The sequence below is a fragment of the Myripristis murdjan genome, chromosome 2 (assembly GCF_902150065.1).
Source record: "Myripristis murdjan chromosome 2, fMyrMur1.1, whole genome shotgun sequence".
Classification (NCBI taxonomy): domain Eukaryota; kingdom Metazoa; phylum Chordata; class Actinopteri; order Holocentriformes; family Holocentridae; genus Myripristis; species Myripristis murdjan.
The window spans coordinates 1,630,211-1,649,424 of NC_043981.1; the positions used below are offsets into that span (position 1 = coordinate 1,630,211).

The 19,214-nt window shown below is 39.9% G+C and overlaps 2 protein-coding genes across 4 annotated transcripts in view; one reads left to right on the forward strand and one right to left on the reverse strand.

Moving 5' to 3' along the window:
- Nucleotides 1–14,037, forward strand: cep70 (centrosomal protein 70). 3 transcript variants are annotated; one of them, XM_030068423.1, is made up of 17 exons: nucleotides 1–102; nucleotides 688–753; nucleotides 1,354–1,453; nucleotides 2,929–3,052; nucleotides 4,032–4,212; nucleotides 4,331–4,506; nucleotides 5,166–5,225; nucleotides 7,486–7,576; nucleotides 8,460–8,548; nucleotides 8,881–8,958; nucleotides 9,103–9,202; nucleotides 10,442–10,594; nucleotides 11,027–11,176; nucleotides 11,969–12,137; nucleotides 12,718–12,832; nucleotides 13,625–13,704; nucleotides 13,828–14,037. In XM_030068423.1, exons 2-17 carry the CDS (start codon nucleotides 745–747, stop codon nucleotides 13,887–13,889), a joined length of 1,737 nt encoding a protein of 578 aa, XP_029924283.1. In that variant the 5' UTR covers nucleotides 1–102; nucleotides 688–744; the 3' UTR covers nucleotides 13,890–14,037. The 3 variants fall into 3 exon arrangements, with proteins under 3 accessions (XP_029924283.1, XP_029924274.1, XP_029924293.1); XM_030068414.1 differs by lacking the exon at nucleotides 1–102 and adding an exon at nucleotides 121–551; XM_030068433.1 differs by lacking the exon at nucleotides 1–102 and adding an exon at nucleotides 121–281.
- Nucleotides 14,034–19,214, reverse strand: part of LOC115371224 (septin-10-like) — a 15,645-nt gene continuing 10,464 nt past the window's right edge. Inside the window, exons 7-10 of the mRNA XM_030068446.1 lie at nucleotides 18,583–18,751; nucleotides 17,996–18,128; nucleotides 17,161–17,348; nucleotides 14,034–16,784 (exon numbers count right to left, since the gene is read on the reverse strand). Of these exons, the coding sequence (XP_029924306.1) occupies nucleotides 16,769–16,784; nucleotides 17,161–17,348; nucleotides 17,996–18,128; nucleotides 18,583–18,751 (506 nt within the window). The 3' untranslated portion in view covers nucleotides 14,034–16,768. The remainder of the gene's footprint in view (nucleotides 16,785–17,160; nucleotides 17,349–17,995; nucleotides 18,129–18,582; nucleotides 18,752–19,214) is intronic.

The window sequence follows — 19,214 nt, forward strand, 5'->3', positions numbered from 1 at the left end:
TAACCAAGAAGTAGAAGAAGAAGAAGAACGCGCTTCCGGACAAATGTGATTGTGGCCAGTTTGAATGAGTTTGAAACTGTTTGGGACAGTGAGCTGTAGCTGGTCAGTAAATGTTTTCTGCAGTGCTGGACAGCAACATAATAACGAGTGCTGCATCGAATTCGGAGTGTAACTAATATAATGTGCCAATTTTTTTCCTAGCATAATGTTAAACAACGAAAACTGAGTGACGTGCAAGGTTGGCTAACTAAATAAGGTTCAGCTTAAAGAGTTTATTAAAGGTTTGTGTGTTTACTGAGCGTAAACATCACTCAGGAGAAACAGCAAGGAAATGGACTTGAACTGGTTTTTATGAGTTATCATTTCGGTCTAGGGTTATATTCGGCACCTGTCAGATACATTACACGGCCCTTATTCGAATTAATTAACTTTTTGAGATGACTGCGCCGCGTTTGTCAATTTGCAGCGTCACGTAACGGTCAAGAGCAGCTGCTAGCACATTGCTAACCGTTTCCAGTTTATTGAAATAAAATTAGCCCACTGTTTGATTGGTAAGTCGTACTGTTTATCAAAGCAAGCTAGCAATTCAGAGGTCATGTCATACAAGGTGTGTATGATTTCCAGCATGCAAAAAACTTCAGACAAAGCCATATTTGAGTCAGGTTTTATTTTTATCTTATTTTTTAGCGAGCCAGAGGACTAACGTGGACTAACTGTGTCATTACCTGGAGCAAGAGTGGTGCGATGGACCAGGTAAGCCCGAACAGCAGTGTTCCTGTTTTTGTGGGGGTTATCATGCTAACAAGAGACTGGGGCGTGTGTGTGTGTGTGTGTGTGTGTGTGTGTGTGTGTGTGTGTGTGTGTGTGTGTGTGTGTGTGTGTGTGTGTGTGTGTGTGTGCGTGTGCGTGTGCGTGTGTGGAGACAGCCCAACAAACAGGAATGGATCATCTTTCATTGATTGCTATGACACTTCAAGCTGCTGTCAGAAAGGAGGGTGATAGTAACTTGATAATATAGTATGTGGAGCTCACTCATTCAAGTAAGGCACCCTGAAGGGTCGCTTACAAGCCTTGCTAAGAGGAATACAGGCAAGACAGCTAGTCAGGTCTTCAGACTAACAATAAGAACAAATGCTTCCTTTCAGATGTTAGTGTTTCACTGAGCAGACAGAAATGGACAACAAGAGTCCAACTTCTTTTTTGCGTTCAAAAGACAAGACATATGTTTATCTGTGGACCTACAGACAGTTCCAGGTCAGGCCAAGTCCATGGAGTTTTAGCTTGCTTCACTTTTTCTAACTGAAAAGGTGGGAAAATGTATATTTGATTTTGACAGCATGTTGTCTATTGCAGCAGGAGGAGACAGAGTGGGATGGTGTGAATAAACTTCTCCAGCACCATGGATTCAAGCCAGTGTACTTTGCTGATCCTGTTGAGAACAAGAACCTTTCAGGTAGGGGACAGTGCTTTCTAATTATTAGCAAAATTTCACTCGTAATTTCAACCAGACTTCAATGGACGTGATTTTAAAGGTTAAGACATATCCATGTTCTTGTATTGAAGCTGTGTAGAGGTTATATTTTGTGCAGATTTTGTGTCGATATTTTTGGATTCGCCCAGTTGTATGTATCAGGGTTCCCACGAATCATAGGAAACTTATTGAAATTTATAGACTAGTTTTCCACTCATGGAAAACACCCGTAAAATTCCAAATCTGATTTAAAAAATGTTATAGAAATATTTGTGACATCCTGGAAAATTACAGAATTTGGCTGTGATTACATATTCAGATGTTTTCCTCAGCTCATGCTGCACATTGTTAGCCATGTTTCTTATTGTCATTGTGAAACATTTAGACATAGGATGGTGAAACTATCCACTGAAACTCAGCAGAATACCACTACTTACGCTAGTGCTGCTCCAAAGAAAATACAAATATACCTATGTGGAATGAACTGGGGATGAAGGGGAAAAATTTATTCAGTTACAAATTGCAATTTTTTTGTTGACAATTTCCCCCCCAGAAAAGGTTTTACAAAAGTTTTTAATCAAGAAAGTAAATTTAAATTAAATTACACATTACAAATTACATGACATGCTATTACAAACACGTTAGTTGCATCAAAATGTATAGAAAATACATTCATATAAAAATTTAGGATATTACAGCCATTGTTCTTGTTGTTATTAATTAATTTAGATAATGTGTTGGTTTTAAAAATGTATTTCTTGTGTTTATATGTTAATCACAATAACTGTAAAATTAAAGCGCCTTAACTTTGTCCAAGCACCCTCGAATTGCAGTGTTTAAAAAAATCACAAAAATTGCAGAATTGCAATATACATGGAACTGGCACCAAAGTATCATGAGTTGTATCGTATTGGTAAGACGGGAGTATAGTAACCTGAACCTGATAGCCATTCTTTTTTCTTTTCTTTTTTCTTTTTTTTTTTGTGTGTGTGTGTGTGTGTGTGTGTGTGTGTGTGTATGTGTGCCTTAGATTTTGCTTGTCCTCCATCACTAGGTTGCATTTACCGCCAGAAATAGCTGACTAGGACCTTAACATAATTTCAAATTTTTTGTCTAAACCTGGCCCGACCCGTTGGATCCCAATGGGTCCCCAGAATTGCCTGTATCGTGATATCATCATTATAGTGGGTAAAATATCCTGGTAGCATTGTATCATGAGTTACCTGCTGATTCCCACCCCTAGTTATGTATTTATTATCAGTAGAGGCAGGTAATATTAGATATATTTCTTCCACCAGATCTTTTTTGGTTATAGAAGGTATTTATTAGGTTACAGTATAGTAAGTAATTTTTGTGTGAAATTTCATTTTGAAATTATACATGTGCAAAAAAATGAGCGAAATGAAACTATGAATGAAAGAAATGGCTATATTGTGTGTTTCTCCCTCTGGCCTCAGATTTGGTTCTTTTGGACAAGAGGTCAGCTGTTGAGATCAGGACGACTCTGAGGACCATGCTGACAGACTCTGAGCGGAGACAAGCGCTGATTCAGGAGCTCATTCAGTCAAACAACCAGCTCAAGTAAAGCACTCAGGCAGCTGTTAAATCCCACTAGAAACAGTGGAATATTTAAATTTTTTGTTTTGACAATTGTCATATTGCTATGGTGAGCCTGAATTGATATTTTGTCCTTAATTAATAAAAGGAGAACGTTTTTAATTGAGAAAGCAAATTAAATAGCAATATGATAGTTGCTTCAAATTGTTTAGAAAATACATTCATATAGTGTTACATCCTTATTGTTTTATTTATTTCTACTATCTTTTTCATTTTTACTCATTTAACTTAATTTAATTAGTTGATTTTTAATTTTTTCGTCTCTATATTAATTACAATAATTGTGAAATTAACTTTGTCCACAATTGCACCTCAAATTGCAATGCTTACAAAATCTCAATAATTACAGACTTGCACTACATACAGTAGATGAAGAAGGTTGGAAATTGGGTCAGAATAATAACAGAATAATAATAACAGAATAATACATTCCAGTACTTAACTACAAAGTAAGTGCTGGAATGCACCATTACAAAGTGTGGATACCAAACAGCAGTACTGTGAGGCCTTTGCATCTGCCAGCCTGTTGAATAATGCAGAGGCAGTGTTGTGCCGACCACCTGTCCGCCTGTCATCCAGACGCAGCGGCATCAGTAACATCATGAGCATCAGCTCAGAACAGCACCTGAGGCCGGGTTTCACCCAGCTGATCTCCACCAGCTGACACACGATGAATGATGAGGGGGAAGCCGCCTGTCAGCACTACTAATTATATCTGATCACGCTGCCACAGGATTTCTTCCAAATATAGATAGATAGATATAGATATGATTAATCAACCATTGATTACCATTATGATTAATCAGATTAAAGAGTAACTAAACCCCACTGTGTGTGAAGCCTGACCTCAGATGGTGAAAAAAGTGTCACCTGTTGTGTGTGTGGCTGATGACACGGGAGGCTCAGTGAGTCATTCCAGAAAACATTTCTGTTTTGTCTTCAGAGAGGAGGCTCAAGAGCACATGAGTCGGGCGGCCTGTCAGTCTCAGAGGGCTACAGAGCTGGAGGAGCTGCTGGACGGGGTCAAAGCCAAAGTCCAGGACCTGGAGGACCGATACCTCAGCAAGGCTGTCCAGCAGCGCAGCCAGACACAACAACTGCAGCAGGAAAAGCAGGAGGCACAGGTATGCAGAGAGATGATTCATCGTCCATACATGGTACCTTATCATTTTCCATGATTTTTTAAGACATCTCAATATGTATTTTTTAAAATGTAGCTTTGTTTGCTGTTGGGCTTTTTAGAAACGCTGCCAGGCCTTGGAGCAGAAGCTGTCTGAGCAGAGCGAGGCGGTGTCTCAGCTTCAGAGGAAGCTCTATTTCACTGTCAAGGAAGAGGAGAGGCGATTGGCTCGGCAGAGTCGGGCCATCCTGCAGATCTCCAAGAAAACAAGCCAGCAAAACACTCCAACAGACCAACAGTAAGAGCAAGTCAGCTATTGGATGGAAGATTCTGTTAGTTGAATATTCATGCTGTCAGTGTCATTGCACAGATGTTCAGCAGTCATGGGTTTAACCCTTTGAAATCTGTGCAAAAAATTACAAGAAGCCTATGTTTATACTATTTGTAATTATTATGATTATATATTTAAAATTGAATTACAAGAAAATTACCATAAAATTACCAAAAACAATAAAGTAAAAAAGTAAAATACAGATAAATTAGAAAAAATTCACCCCAAAATTTAAAATACAAAGAAATAAAGTGAATTTTGTTCAGAGGATTAAATAAAAGCATGTCCATGTGTATGATGTACACATATCCCTCTGGACAGCTTTGACACACCTTTTCTGGGTTTTGCTGGAAAGATTTCTGGGGGTAAAAAAGAAATTGCTAACTGAAAGGAAAAATCAGTTAGAAGACGTCATCACAAAAAACTCCTGGAAGACATCCACCATCACTCAAGAGGAACTGAGGGTAGAACTTTCCTCTTGAAAATCGCTCTGTCTGTTTTAACCATGAAGTATTTAAAATAAGAAGAAAAAACAACAACTATAGCTCTAACTACTAGAAAACAGTGGATATGATGATGGGTCATTGCTCTGCCTGAGGGGTCAGATCTTCTTCTTGTGTGTGCAGAGTGCTGGATGTGATTGACTTCTATGAGACTCAGATGATGCAGCTGCTTGATGATCTACGGTAAGATCCACTCTAACACTTCTTTTGTCTTGTTCCATGTCAATGTACTTTAATTTTAGTGATAATACAGTAGTTTTGTAATAGAGAGCATTAGGTAGCATGAGATGTCCCACTATAACATGCACTGTTTGATTGCTATGAGTGACGCTGGAAGATATTAATCTGTTAGTATGTATTATAACACATTAAACTGTGTTCTAATTGTGTGATGCCTTCATCATGTGGCAGTGATGTCTTTGAATGTTTTTAGAACTTGTGTATCTCTTTCTGAGAATGGGGTTTTGGCCAGTCAGGGTCAACCAGCTGTGATAGAATGCAGTTTATTATTTCAGGATTGATTTAATATTACACAGGTTGTCCATGGGAAGGGATACTTCACCCTAGGGCTGCACAATTAATCGAATTTTAATCGTGATCACGATTTTGGTTGCCACGATTAAATGAGCCTGATCGTCGGCGATATTTACATTTAAAATGCGGGCTCTGCTGCATATCTAATCAAGCACTTTCTCAGCCAGTAGTCAGCCAACCACCAGGGGGCGAACGCATGGTTAGGGCTTCATTAAGCTGCCTAAATAACAAGTGAGCGCACCTTGTAGTGGCAGCCTCAAGTTACTCGGTGGACTCATGTCGGGAGAAGAAGGTAGGCTATGGCAGTTCCTGCAACAAATTCCCCGTCAGAGAGGATACTCAGGGCCTGCTCACATTAGGGCCATTTGCTGCGTATCGTACTAAGGCAAAAATGCCCCCCTCCCCAGTCCCTGGCTGGCCTGCACTCACATTGCCTAAAGCCCAAACGCGCCCAAGGGCGATTGCCCCTGGTATACACGTCATCACGTTGAAATAGGACAACAGGCATGTTCCGACGTCTTCATAAATCAATATAGTTCAAATACTAATATTTAACTAATAATCCTTTAATTAAAAGACGTTTTTGTTTCTTTTAATCAGACATAGCTTACGGGATGTTTATTTACCTTGACAGTTTCGGAAGTAACTTCCTCCTTAAGAAAGGTCCAACTGACAGCCGGAGCAGCATGTCAGCTGGCTGCTACATTCAACCGGGTGGCGGCGCGCACAGTGCGGTTCTGCGGCCGGCCCACCAGATGCCGGCCAGTGCTGAGTGCTGCGGCCGGCACCGCGCCCACCCGGTCAGGTCTGCCGGATCTGACAAGTGCGGTGCACACAGACTGCCATATATACCTTTCATCATAAATCAACTTTTGTTTATACGTGGTTGCAGCAGCACCATGGACAGCGACACAGACAACATGGTTGATTATTGATTGCGCGACGCGGCCATTCGCCGGTAATAGCACTGCGCACATTAAACGATTTTGCGGATGCAGGAGGAAAGTTGCATGATTTACGTTGTATCCACGTTCGCGCGCTGCGTGCGTGACCGTGCATGTGCATGTGCTAATGCATGAATGCCCGTATCATGCTGGAGCACACCCCCTCCAACCATGCCAGAGTGGGGGAAGTGTACTGTTTTAAAGCACGGAATGGAGCGATCACACTAGTCAAATAATTTTATTTTTTATTATTAAGCATTTATTCTTATTTAAAGTTTCATTTTGCACTGAAAACTGTTCATATATTGTTTGTTTAAAAGTAGTGCAATAAAAACACAGATGCTTTCCCTAACATGATGAATAATTGTGATGAATGATCGTGATTACAATATTGATCAAAATAATCGTGATTATCATTTTGGCCATAATCGTGCAGCCCTACGTCACCCATAAATGTAGAATTTTTGTTTAAAGTACTCACCATGTGCACAGCTGTTAAGTTTGCATGAGGGGATTTAGTGGACGTGGTCTTTGCAGCAAGATTTGAACAAAAATATAGTGTGCTTTCTGACCCCATGAATCCCTCTCTAGTTTAATTCTTGTCCCATGCATTGGACCTGACCATTGGTCATTAACCAGTCATAGTGGTGAACTGATTGTGTTGCCACCATCTCTGCAACAGCTGCATCTTTTAGACTGGCTAATTGTTGGTCTTGTAATTTATCAATGCCATAACAGTGGAGAAAACACAGTTCTTGTTACTTTATTATATGCAAACAATCAGATGGAAAAAAATGGACTGTTGGTGCCAATCTCAGTTATTGTCAGCTGAGGTTCCAGAAACACTGATATTGATGTTGTCTTTCAGTCCTGTATTGACTGAACCCTTCTCCAGACCCCTCCAGTGTTGCTGACACTTCTATTCATTTGTCATTCATCCATTTTCACGCCACCTTTGCTCCCAGGTCCCCCAAAGGAGAACCAGTTAGATGTCGAGTTTCAAGCGTTAGAAAGGCATATGGTGATGTAACTCCATCCTTCAAAGCCATTCTAAAGGTAAGGTGACAATCTTGCACTAATTTTCAGGAACATTATATACACTATATTGTAGAGCTGGGAATCTTTGGCCACCTAATGATTCGATTCGATTCCGATTATGAGGGCAACGATGCGATTATAAAGCGATTATCGATGCATCTTGATACATCTCGATGCATGTTTTTGTGATTGTCATTGAATTATTTTTTGCATCATTTTTCAGACAATTTGTTTTTTTACTGTGCGACAACTAAAACCAGGTGTATTTGTAGTGAACTATGATTAAAAAGAATGCTAAATAATTAATTTACTGTTATTTACTGTAATTTCATGTTCCCAACATATTTCAGTGTTGTGTGACATAACTTACACACTGTTTGGCTCTTATCCAGGTCCAAGTAATTTTTAAAAAAGAATTAAAATTAAATGAGTTCAGTTCAATCAAACCACAGTCCATTATTTTGTTGTTTACAAAGTTTTCAGCAGGAATTTCAAGCTATTTTGCCTTGATAATGCAGTTGGCTGCGAGGGCCTGGAATTAGAAACAGCGTGGGATATAGAAGAGCTGAATACTGAATTAATGTTTCACTGGAACAATGACAGGATTGTCACTGTGGATTAAAATTGGCTCATTGATTAGCATGGAAAACAGGTTTGTATTGTGTCTTCAGTAAACTAACATTTAACCATTTTTATTTCTCATGTTTATGTATTTACAATAATTGTATGACTAAAAACTAAGAACTAAGAAGAATGACTAAGAACTGTGCTGAATTGCACAATATTGAAGTGCACTGTTTACATATTGCACTACATAGTGAATCTGCACCCATGCATAATGAATGGTATCTTATCAGGGAAGCCCTGTTGATTCCCATCCCTGCTTTGCATATGTCCTCAGTATTACCAGCAACAGCAGATGGAGAGCAAAGCTCAAAAGGAAGAACTACAGAAGGAAATTCAGCACTTGCAGCAGGAGCTTGAGACAAGGTCTGTGTGCATGTCAAAATATGCACATCTGATTCTGCAGAAAAGTTTTTGGTCCATCAGTATTTGCTGTGTCTGTGCTGTCCTCCTTCCTCCATGCACTTTATGCACCCTGTACACGACCTGGCACTGCCTTGTAGCTCCTCTGGCCTTTGGACCAGAACCAGAGCTCTATGGCACTTGGTGTTGTTCTCTGCTGAATTGATCTTCACTTGTTGATATATAAATGTCTCATATGTACATTGCTTTCGATAAAAGCATCTGCCAAATGTGGATTGTAATTGTGATTGTAATTGCCATGTCAGTATTGACACTGCCGGTGCTCCTCTGTGCAGGCCCACGGCTAAAGAACTCAGGTCCCACAAACACCAACACCTCTGTTTGGACAGATTCAACAAACACAAAAAAACAAGGTAGTCAGTGTTATTTAAAGCTCCTGCCACTAGAATGTTACACTTTCTGATTTAAGTGATCCCTTAAAACCCTTAGTTGGAGTATTTTATACTCCCACTTTTTTTTTCTCTTGTGTACAAATGATGCACAAATTGCCTTTCCAGGTTGCCTAAAGAAGATAACAGAACTGAAAGACACAGCTGTGGAGCAGGAAACATCAGTGAACAAAATACAGCATCCTTTTTATGTGCTCAGTATCACCAGGTGAGCATGTAATTGCTACTGCATTCAGATGAAGATTTTTAAGTTGAGCCTGATGACAGTGGATATTTTGTGATAATATTCAATACTTTTGAATTTGACCATGTTTACGCCAAAAAAATTCAGTTCTGTCTTTCCCCCAGAATGTTATTCATGTCAATGTGGGAAAAGCCTCCAAAACAGCATTTAGACCTGGGGACACAAAACCTCCACTGGAACAAAGGATACTACTATTCAAACTTGTTTATGCATTCTTCTGTGGAACCTGATCAAAACATCTCATTAGAATTATAGACGGTCAGTGCAGTAGAAATTGTAGGCCTACAATAAATATCTAATGAAATGTTTCTCCACTGGGACTGTACAGAAAATGTTGGGGGTCACTGGAAGAAATATTTTTTGAAAGGGAAGAAATGCTTCATGGCTGTACTGCCTATAATAAATATATATAAATATGAAATAAAGCTTACAGTGGAATAACCTCCCCTAACAAACTACAAAATAATCAAACCTTAATAAACAAATATTTACCCCAAACAGAGAAAAGAAAATCGGTTAGTTTCACTGCAGTATTTCTTTCCGCTATTCCACTATCAGATTTACAGGCTTGTATAGACGACAGTGAAAGCCTGTAATGCTGTAAAAGCTGTGTATCCTATTCTGTAACACATACGTGTACATAACAGTGCCTTAATCCCTTCCTATCAAAACTACTTTCCAGAAGCATGTTTTTTCCGGTGTTCTCAAATATCAAAGTGTGGTGTCACTTTGATATTTGGGATTGTGAACGCTGGTGTGCGTTCACAAACAAAATGAGAGGAGCCCATAGACACGTTCGCCACCTATAGGGTTTCTATAATATTTTGTAATTTCTCTCATAATCATTCATCACACATCAGAAAAGTGATGTGCATACACAAGTGTACAAAACGTAATCCTGTCATAAAAATGTACATTACAAGGGCTTGTAACAGCAATATGAGTCATAGTTCCATAGAGCTGATACTGTCCTCACATTACAAGAAAACACATCATTTGATAAGTGCAGGGTTGTGGTTCGTTTTCTTCCTGGTAATGTGAGGACAGCATTATCTCTATTGAACTATGACTCATCATGGTATTCCTAATGCATTTTTCTATGGTTTGATGTTTTGCAGCAGCATGCTGTGGTGTGCATATTTTTCTTTTATTCTTCCTTTATCAGCTGATCCCCAGTCTCCAATTTCCTCTTCTAAATTTCAGTTACTGACTGAGATCAGTGCTGTTGTGAGCAGTCCTAAGGCTCCGTTGCGGCTGCACAGACAGAAACCCACGAGCATCAGTGTGGAGCTGGCTGACTTTCAGAGTGTCCTCCCCGTTCTGGAGGCCTGGGCTCAGCAGCTACATTCACTCAGGGTGAGGAGCGGCTGGCCTGCAGGCCCTGCACATGTGCTAATTTGTGAATAATCAGGGAAACCAAAGATATTGATGGCCAGTGTTCCTGTTCATCTTCTGAATAACAATGTCAAGATACATGAAGTAAATCCACCTAGAGAAAGTAAATTTTTTTATCTCATTTTTAACTAAATACTATTTTCACATTTACCCCAGGAAAGCTTTTCAGGTTCATATTTTCCCTTGCATTAAAAACTGGACTAATATGACGGAGACCTCAGCATGGTTTTCTCAGATCTTGAATCTTGTCATTGTGCCATCAAGTGTTGCAGCTTCAACGTCAACCATGAGTAACTTTCCCTAAAGCAAATGAGTCAAGGATGGATTTTGTGTAGTTTGCAAGCTGGCTGTTGCTCTAAATGAGTTGAAATATTTTTGTGTGCATGTGGTCAGGACCTGCACAATGCTCTGAGGAAGCTGAGTGTCAGACTGATGCCATGGCAGCCAGATGGAGGCCATGATGCTGCAGAGGCTGTGAAGGTGGAAGACATGATGCTACTAGTGGACACACTGCTGGAGGACACGTCCACTGACAGTGAAAAGGTAGAGCAGCACTGCACACCACACAACTATTACTCTTATCACAATTCAAGACTGATTTTTAGATTTTTTTTTTTTTTTTTTTTTTTTTTTTTAATGAGCATTGTAGTTAAGTGTAAAAGTGAGTACTAGCCTTGGTCCTGCCCTGAGCTCAGTGTTCTGTAGGAAAATGGCTGGTCACTGACTACATGATTCTAACAGACTCGGTTAGCTCAGAATTATTCAAGCAGCAGCTGCCAAAGACTTTTTTTTTTTTTTTTTTTTTTTTTTAAACATAGAACTTAGGACAGGTAGGTCCAAGCATTTTAGTGGATTTCTCTCTAGAGATGCCAAAGTGAATAATCTGGGTTCTTGTGTGCATGTAAACGTATTATGAGCATTATGTTAATCTACAACAGGCAATTTCCGTAATGTGGAATTTCATGTAGAAGGAAAGAATGGATGAAAGGAATTGGATAAAATGTTTATGTTGAAATTAAGATTTCATAAATTCAAATTCAAGGCTGTTAAGTCACTTTTAAGTAAAGTCAGTAATAATTAAAAATTTAGTAATATTTAAAAATTGATTTGAAGACTCTTTAAAGACCTGCAGACACCCTGAATAACTTGAAAACAACTAAAACCAAGCTGATGAAAATGTTGAGATGAATGGAGGAGAAAGAACATTTTACAACCACTGGTTTCAGCATTTGAGAAAAAATTAAAAGCCAACATCAAGATAAGTGTACTCCATGTCACGTACTGGACTGACATGCTGTTTTTTGTTTGTTTGTTTGTTTGTTTTCTTCTTGGTAGGTGCTCAGAAGCCCCACCAGACACACTCTGGAGTCCATGGTGTCCCACTTCCAGAAGTTGTTTGACGTGGCGTCCCTCAGCGGGGTCTACCCACGCATGAATGAGCTGTACACCCGGCTGGGCGAGATGAGCAACACCATGAGGAACCTTCGAGACATTCTGCAGCTAGGTAGCTGCTGGGTCTGCTCACACACTCGTCTGCTTTCAGGACGTCTCTACAGCAGTGACACACACACACTACTTCACACACAACAAAAGAAGACGTGCTTCTGGAGCAAAAACATTGACATATTTTCCATTGTACTGTTCTAAAAGTTGATGTTTAGAGAACTATTATGAAAATCATTAGTATTCTTACAATTGACTTTTCCTAATTCTACATACAGAATGAACTTTACTGCTTTGGTAAAACTGATATATTGTTTGGCTGGTTTTGGTACTGGTAACAATAGCAGCACCTGGAATTCAATACAATACTACCAGAAAGGACCTTTTTCACCTCCTTAAGTGTCATTAAATGTTTCTTTTATGTCACAAGCAAAACAACTATATATAATGTGTGTTTATCTATGGATATAGAGATATAAATAGATGGATATTAAAATATCTATATATCGATAGATATCTTTATAAATTACTTTGATTCAATGCAAAATTTTGATCAGATTACACAGTCTGCATGAAAGTCCAAGTGACTGTCCATGGAGAGTGACTGTGCTAAAGCTGTGTTGTTTGTGCTGTGGTGTCAGATGACAAGGCTCCTGCTGCTGAGGTGGTCAACCAGGTGACCCAGCTGCTGTCCTCAGCTGAGGACGGTGTAGGACTGCAGCTGCACAGCCTGCTGGGAGATGAAGACATTGACAGGTTCACATCCACACTACTGTACTACCTCATGTGTGAACTACCAACTACAGATAAACATGCAAATGAAGCAGGACTCAAGTCAGGATGATGCTTCTCTTTGTTCTTTCATGGTTGATATTTGAAGGCTGAAGCCATGGTGGCATATCAGCAGCCACCTCATGTGGCTTAATATTAGTGGTGGGTGGGTAAATGAAAGAGCCTGTGGTCCTGTGGTGTGAGAAGGCCACCGAAGCAAACAAAGTAGACACACCAAAGAAACTATTTAATGAGAGGAAAAGAACAAAAATGTGACAGTGGTATAGAATTTGAGGGTCTCACAACTCCGTGGGCCTATGAACACTTTATAGCAACAAAACCACAGATAAACCACAGAACAGATAATTGACTGTTTCAAGCAAACATTCCCCAGAGACTGTTTTCCAGCTCCCTCCGCCCAATTCTAAGTCATCAAAACACAACAGTGCTGCTGCTTTTAAGAAAACTAATGTGGAGGATTTTATTATGGTGATGGAATACTGGGGTGAAGAAAGTTTGAAGTCTCTGAAAGTTCATGTTCATATTGTAGTGGAATAAGTGGAAATCAATGGCTGGATAAAAGGGAGGAAAAGGAGTTCTACAACACAGCTGCTTGCTCTGGGGAAAGATTAACAGAAATGTGAAGTTTATACATTTTGTAGATTTTATGCTCAACATGCAAAATCACTGTTATGGTCCCTTTTAAAATGTGGTACCTGGTCTAAACCAAACGAAGCCAGCTGTACTGAGCTTGTTTTCTCTGGTTTTCTTTTCCAGTGTCATTGTCAAGGTGAAGCAGCATGATGAATTCTTCCCTGCTTTCCATTCACTGGTTCTGGAACTGTTACAGACTCTGGGTAAACAAGCCATGATCCAATAAATGTTTCTAGGGTTACCACTGGACAGCATGATCCATCTGTTGTGGTTCTGTCGAGGCCCTTCAGTCATGTGTGCTTTTCTTGTTGCCCTCTTTCTCTCAGGAGTCAGTCGTCTGGATGACATCGTTCCAGCTCTGAGCTCGCTCAAACTCAGAGCACAGTGATGACGACAGTTCCAAGTTTAATTGTGTGCTGTGTTTTTCCTTTTTAATTCAACAATTGTGGAGTGTTATTTTTTGATATTTTATGAATAAGCTACAAATGTCCAAATAAAGCCACAAAAGAGAATAAAGAACAAAGAGCAAAGGTTAATATTGCAAAGTCATGCTTTTTATTATGAATAAGAATCATATCAGACACTCATATGTATTAACCACCTACTTAGTTAAATATATATGTATAAAGTTATAAAATACTGCATAAAATGAGTTACTTGAACATAGGCACATAAAATAGACTTGTTCCACATCAAAAGGCACTTGACATTACGCAGGGGACAAGTAGGATTATCTCACTCAAAGTGCATGTAATAGCTGGAATATAATAGGGTAGTGCTAGGAGAACATAATATAAGAGGATACGTGAAAAAAAAAAATCTGAAACAGGAGACAAATTGATGTGAAGTCAAACATGAACAGAAATGCAATCTCTATTAAAGCTGGACATATTATGCATGCATAAATCCATGAGCGAAACGGAACATAATCTACATTGATAATGCTGCCCAACATTAACACTAACTCAAATCATTTGAGTCAAATTGTTCCTACACAGTCTAACACCTTGCTTGACCTCCATGAGCACAGTACAGAAGCTCCAGCCTCAACCAGTGGCAACTGAGGAGGGACGTATACAAATGTGTCTTTAGACATTCCTTAGTGGCAACAAAATCTCTCCCTGTGGGAATGCTGATTTACAGACAGGAGCCATCCACACATCAGCAGCCAGACTTTGAAAAGGATTTCAATTGGAGCTCAGATCCTCAACCTTTGGTAACAGATTTTTTTTAAACCAATATTGCCAACTTCTCTAGTGGTTAAAAATAAATGATGCAGCTGGATAGCTACAGCTCCTCTGTTGAAACCATACAAGTCACACTGTGTTACGCTATGAAGTGAGTCCTGGGCTAGAAACAGTTTTAATCGAGTGCTGTCTTTCCCCAAGATGTTTTTCAGGCCAAGAAAGCCCTGAGCTGACGCACAATAGCATATTGGTTCACCTGGTTTCAGCTGGAGGGCAAAGAAGGCACCTCTTCCTCACAAAGTAACTTACTACACATCCTCTTCATTATCAGAGGATGTTTAGTAAGTTGCACATTTAATGCATAAAATCAGGTTGTAACAACTACTGACTAGCTGATGTGCGCTTGCAGAGCTAAGACTTGTAAAACCTGGGAAAGTGTAATTATTGTAATTATCTTTGCAGATAGTTGTTCCTGACAGCCATTACCAAAAGACCTTCATATACAAAATAATTTAAAAGTTGGTATTGCCGTGATGCTATTGCTGATTTGATGAGAGGAGAAGCGACCCCAGGTGACTGTCATTACACATACATAACACCTGTGAGAACTCTGCACATCTTCAGTGTTTACAAATGGCAGGATTCCTTTCCACTGGTACTGACACTGACGGCTACCGGCCCAAAATGTTTTGTCTCTGTGCAAAACGACAGACATGAATCAAACAGAAAGCCGCATGAAGATTTCAGTGCGACTCCATTTCAAATATTAAGATAAATTCTTTACAGTTTGAAAATGGCACTACTACATGACATTTGACCTCCCCTGCCAGACAAAGCCACCAATTATTTGACATGCACACCAATCTACACGCTGTTCATTATACTGAAGGGACCTCACCCACATTTTTCTGACTGGCCTGTGGCTCCTGTTTCTCCTCTGCTGCTCTTTCCTTGCCTTGAGCAGAGCTGGCAAGTAGGTTCTGGAAGTAAAATTCCCATTCCTATCTGACAGTGAATGTGATAACTGACCAGAAAATAACACTTCACCATCAATTATGACATATCTGCTCCTCTTGAAGCCATCATTTAATCAGATTTTAATTACATTTTAAAGAGACTGACTTAATTCCTGAGGCTAACGCAAAAGTGTGACATTACCCATAATTCTTTCAAGTCCCCCTCCAGCCCATAAAAATAATCTGTTCATCACTATTACATATCTAAGTTTTTTTCCCCCACCAAAAAACATCTATTGCCTTAAAACAGCTTAAATATAACTCTAAACCTTGGCCTCATTAAAATGTGCAGATTCATGAATATGTAAATAGTCTTCACCCACCCCCACCTATCTGCCAGCACACCAGCTCAACAATGGTGATTTCAAGTCAGATATTTATAATACAATATGTTCAGAATCAATTTAAGCAACGGCATGATCCGTCTCACAGGGGACTGGTGCCATTCAAACCATATTATTCTTGAAATACTGTTTTTTTTTGTTGTTGTTGCTGTTTTGTTTTTTTAAAGTCTGTGGGAGAAATGAATGTTATTCTGAGGACATGGATCAATCCCCACTCTCTGCTGTCTGCTGTGACAGCTGCCTGCATCCCCTGAGATATTTCCTTGCCTTTGTTTCAAACCATCTATTAGTTGTGTGTTCCAGATCCTTTGTGCTTCAGTCAGTTCAAGTGTAAGCTGTGCTGTGTCTAAGTCCTAAAACAGGCAAAAGGACTAGGCAGGTTGGCTACCCTCTACACTTGTGCAAATGTAGCTGGTTTTGTGCTCAGAAGGCCAGGTGAGAGGTGAGCAGCAGCCACTCTGTTTTGGTCAGGACATTTTGGTTAGCCAGGGTACAGGCTGTTCTGTGCTAGACTGTCTCTAGTTTAGAAACATGTTTAGGAAGTTTGGGTTTGCTTTGAAGTTCTTTGGTCCTTTCTCATGTACACTTGTGTCTTTGTAAATGAACACTTTGCCAGGTTTGTAGTTGTCAGGTAACGGTTGACCACCTCTGGACTGTTTACTGTGTTACCTCCCTCTCTTCCCCTAGTGGCCATCTTGGGGCGGAACACGCTTCCTTCAATCACATGAATCCAGCACTATGGGAAAAAACAAAATCTAGATTATTACAGAAAAATGCATGAATGAATCTATCAACCGACTATAGCTACATATAAACAAAATACAAAAATACAGAGAAAAATTATGGATGATGGAGATGGTAGAAAACAGCTGTGGTATATCAAAGCTTTTGCGCTGGTTTGCAGTCAAAACTTGAGCCTGTTATTTTTGCAGTCAATCAAGCAAATCCTGACGACCTCAAGCCAACAGCAGTGGCTATTTTCAGCAGGATCTCACTGACTCTTCTTCTTGATGTTTAAGTATGAATGTCAGCTTAAGCTAGTAAAAATGAATATGTGAAGTGTTGGCCTGCTGGAGTCACACAACAGTTACAGAGAGCTCTTTGTGTCTTACTTCTTGCGGTCTTTGTCCTTTTTGAGGTTGCTGCTGTTGGTGTTGAAGGTCTGGCCTTGGAGCAGCTCTGTAGCCGCCTTCTTTTTGCTGAAGATGTTGATCTCATCCTCCTGCATCCTCCTCTTCTCATCCAGCTTGGCCTTCTCCTCTTGGTGCATTCGCTTCAGCTGCTCAAACCTGGTCTGCAGCTGCATGTGACAAATAACACGTCAGAGGTTGTATATTACAGGTCTGTCTGATGATGCTGACCAGCTAGGTTTTTGCTACAGGCATGCTAACCTCAGAACACTCCAGGAAACAGACTCAAATCTTCCTCTCATCACTTCTGCTTTCAGGCTACAGCCACAGTATCTGCACAGCTCTCAAGCTACTTTGACTCATTTTACAGCCCAAATGACTTGTTACCACTGCAAAGAACTGTAATCACCATTTTACTGAAATGACCACGGCAAACGTGCAAGGTCCATTCTACTTCATTCAAGTTCTGTGGTTTTTGAAAATTTGTAAAGATTTAACATAACCTGACATGCAGATCAGTCTGAAAGTCCCATTATTCCTAGAACCCATTTTCTCGACTGGACTTCGCAAAAATTGTTGTTCAATAAAGTGGCACACACATGATCCCTTTGGGGCAAATTGTGTCGATGCAAAAGCAAAACAATATTTGGATGCAGCAAAGCAAGACAGAATATCAGTAATATAGGAAACGAGGGAGGTATTAAAACAAAATACGACTCCCAGCAAGGTTAAAAATAATAATCATTCTAATAAGTCCTCCTGGCCAGTCTTGTCCATGTTCCATCTTTTCCAACATGCTGAATGTCACAGGTTTTACCTCTCTCTCTTTCTCCTTCAGCTCCATCTCTTTTTCCTTCACCCGCTGGACAAAAGACTGTCTCATTTCTTCCTCCTTCCTCTGAAGTTCAACCTGGAACTCCTGACGCTTGGATTCATAGGTTTCCTGTAGACTGATTAAAAAAACAGGCACAATATTGAACCGTGCTGCTGTAGAGTCATCCATTCACAAGGACACAGACATGGACTATGGATTTCATGATCTCAGTACTAACTGTGATTGATAATACTGCCAATCATAATCAAATGAAAGGGGACAACAGACTGAGCTGGACAAAAGAATAGATAAAATGATGTTTATCAGTCAACATCACCATTGTTACCACTAACCTACTGCAAGAGACATGATCAGCCTTGATGAATATCAATCCATTTTAAAAGGACCTTGAACGTAAAAAACAGTGGTCTGTGTCTTTGCTTTTCAATTCTGGATGTCATTTAAAAATTATATATTCAAATCTGTACAAATTTGTGTTGGATATTTTGTACAAATATCAGTCTCTGTATATTATCCATTACATTATCCAAATCTCCAACTTGCTGTTACAAACATGTTGATGTCAGTACCTGACTGGTTTGCTCTCAGGGTCTGTATCTCGGAAGCCCATCTCCTCCAGCTTGCAGCGGCGGTACAGTTCATAATGTCGGCTATGAGTCTGCTCACGCAGATCTTCCATGTTGACGCAGATTAGCATCTCCCTCAGCTTCACAAAATCACAGTGGTTCTCGTTCTCCACTAAGAAGGAAAAAGGAAAACAAATAAGCCATTCTGTCTCAAAGACCATTGTGGGAAGTGGAGGTGCATACAGTGCCTCTACCTAGAGTTTATGACCTGGAGAACAGCTGGAAAGGTATATTCAAAACTGCACACTATGGAAATTGTATTAGTAATTGTTTGTATTTTTTCCAACAAAGACTAGTCAGGTTATCCCTCTGCTCAAGTAACCTTCATAACTATGGACCACTATCATTGCTCTACCTTCCATCCAAACCCCCAAGCGAGCAGCTTCCAATCAAATCTCTTTGTATCTCTGTTAGAATGACCTTCAGTCGAGTGTCAAGACCTCTCTCTCCACAGAGACCGTCTCAAAGGCTCTGCACGCTGCCAGGGCAGCATCCCTCTTCTCCTCAGTCCTTCTTCTACTTGGCATGACTGCTGCTTTTTACACAGCTGAACACCAAATCCTCCTGTCCATCCT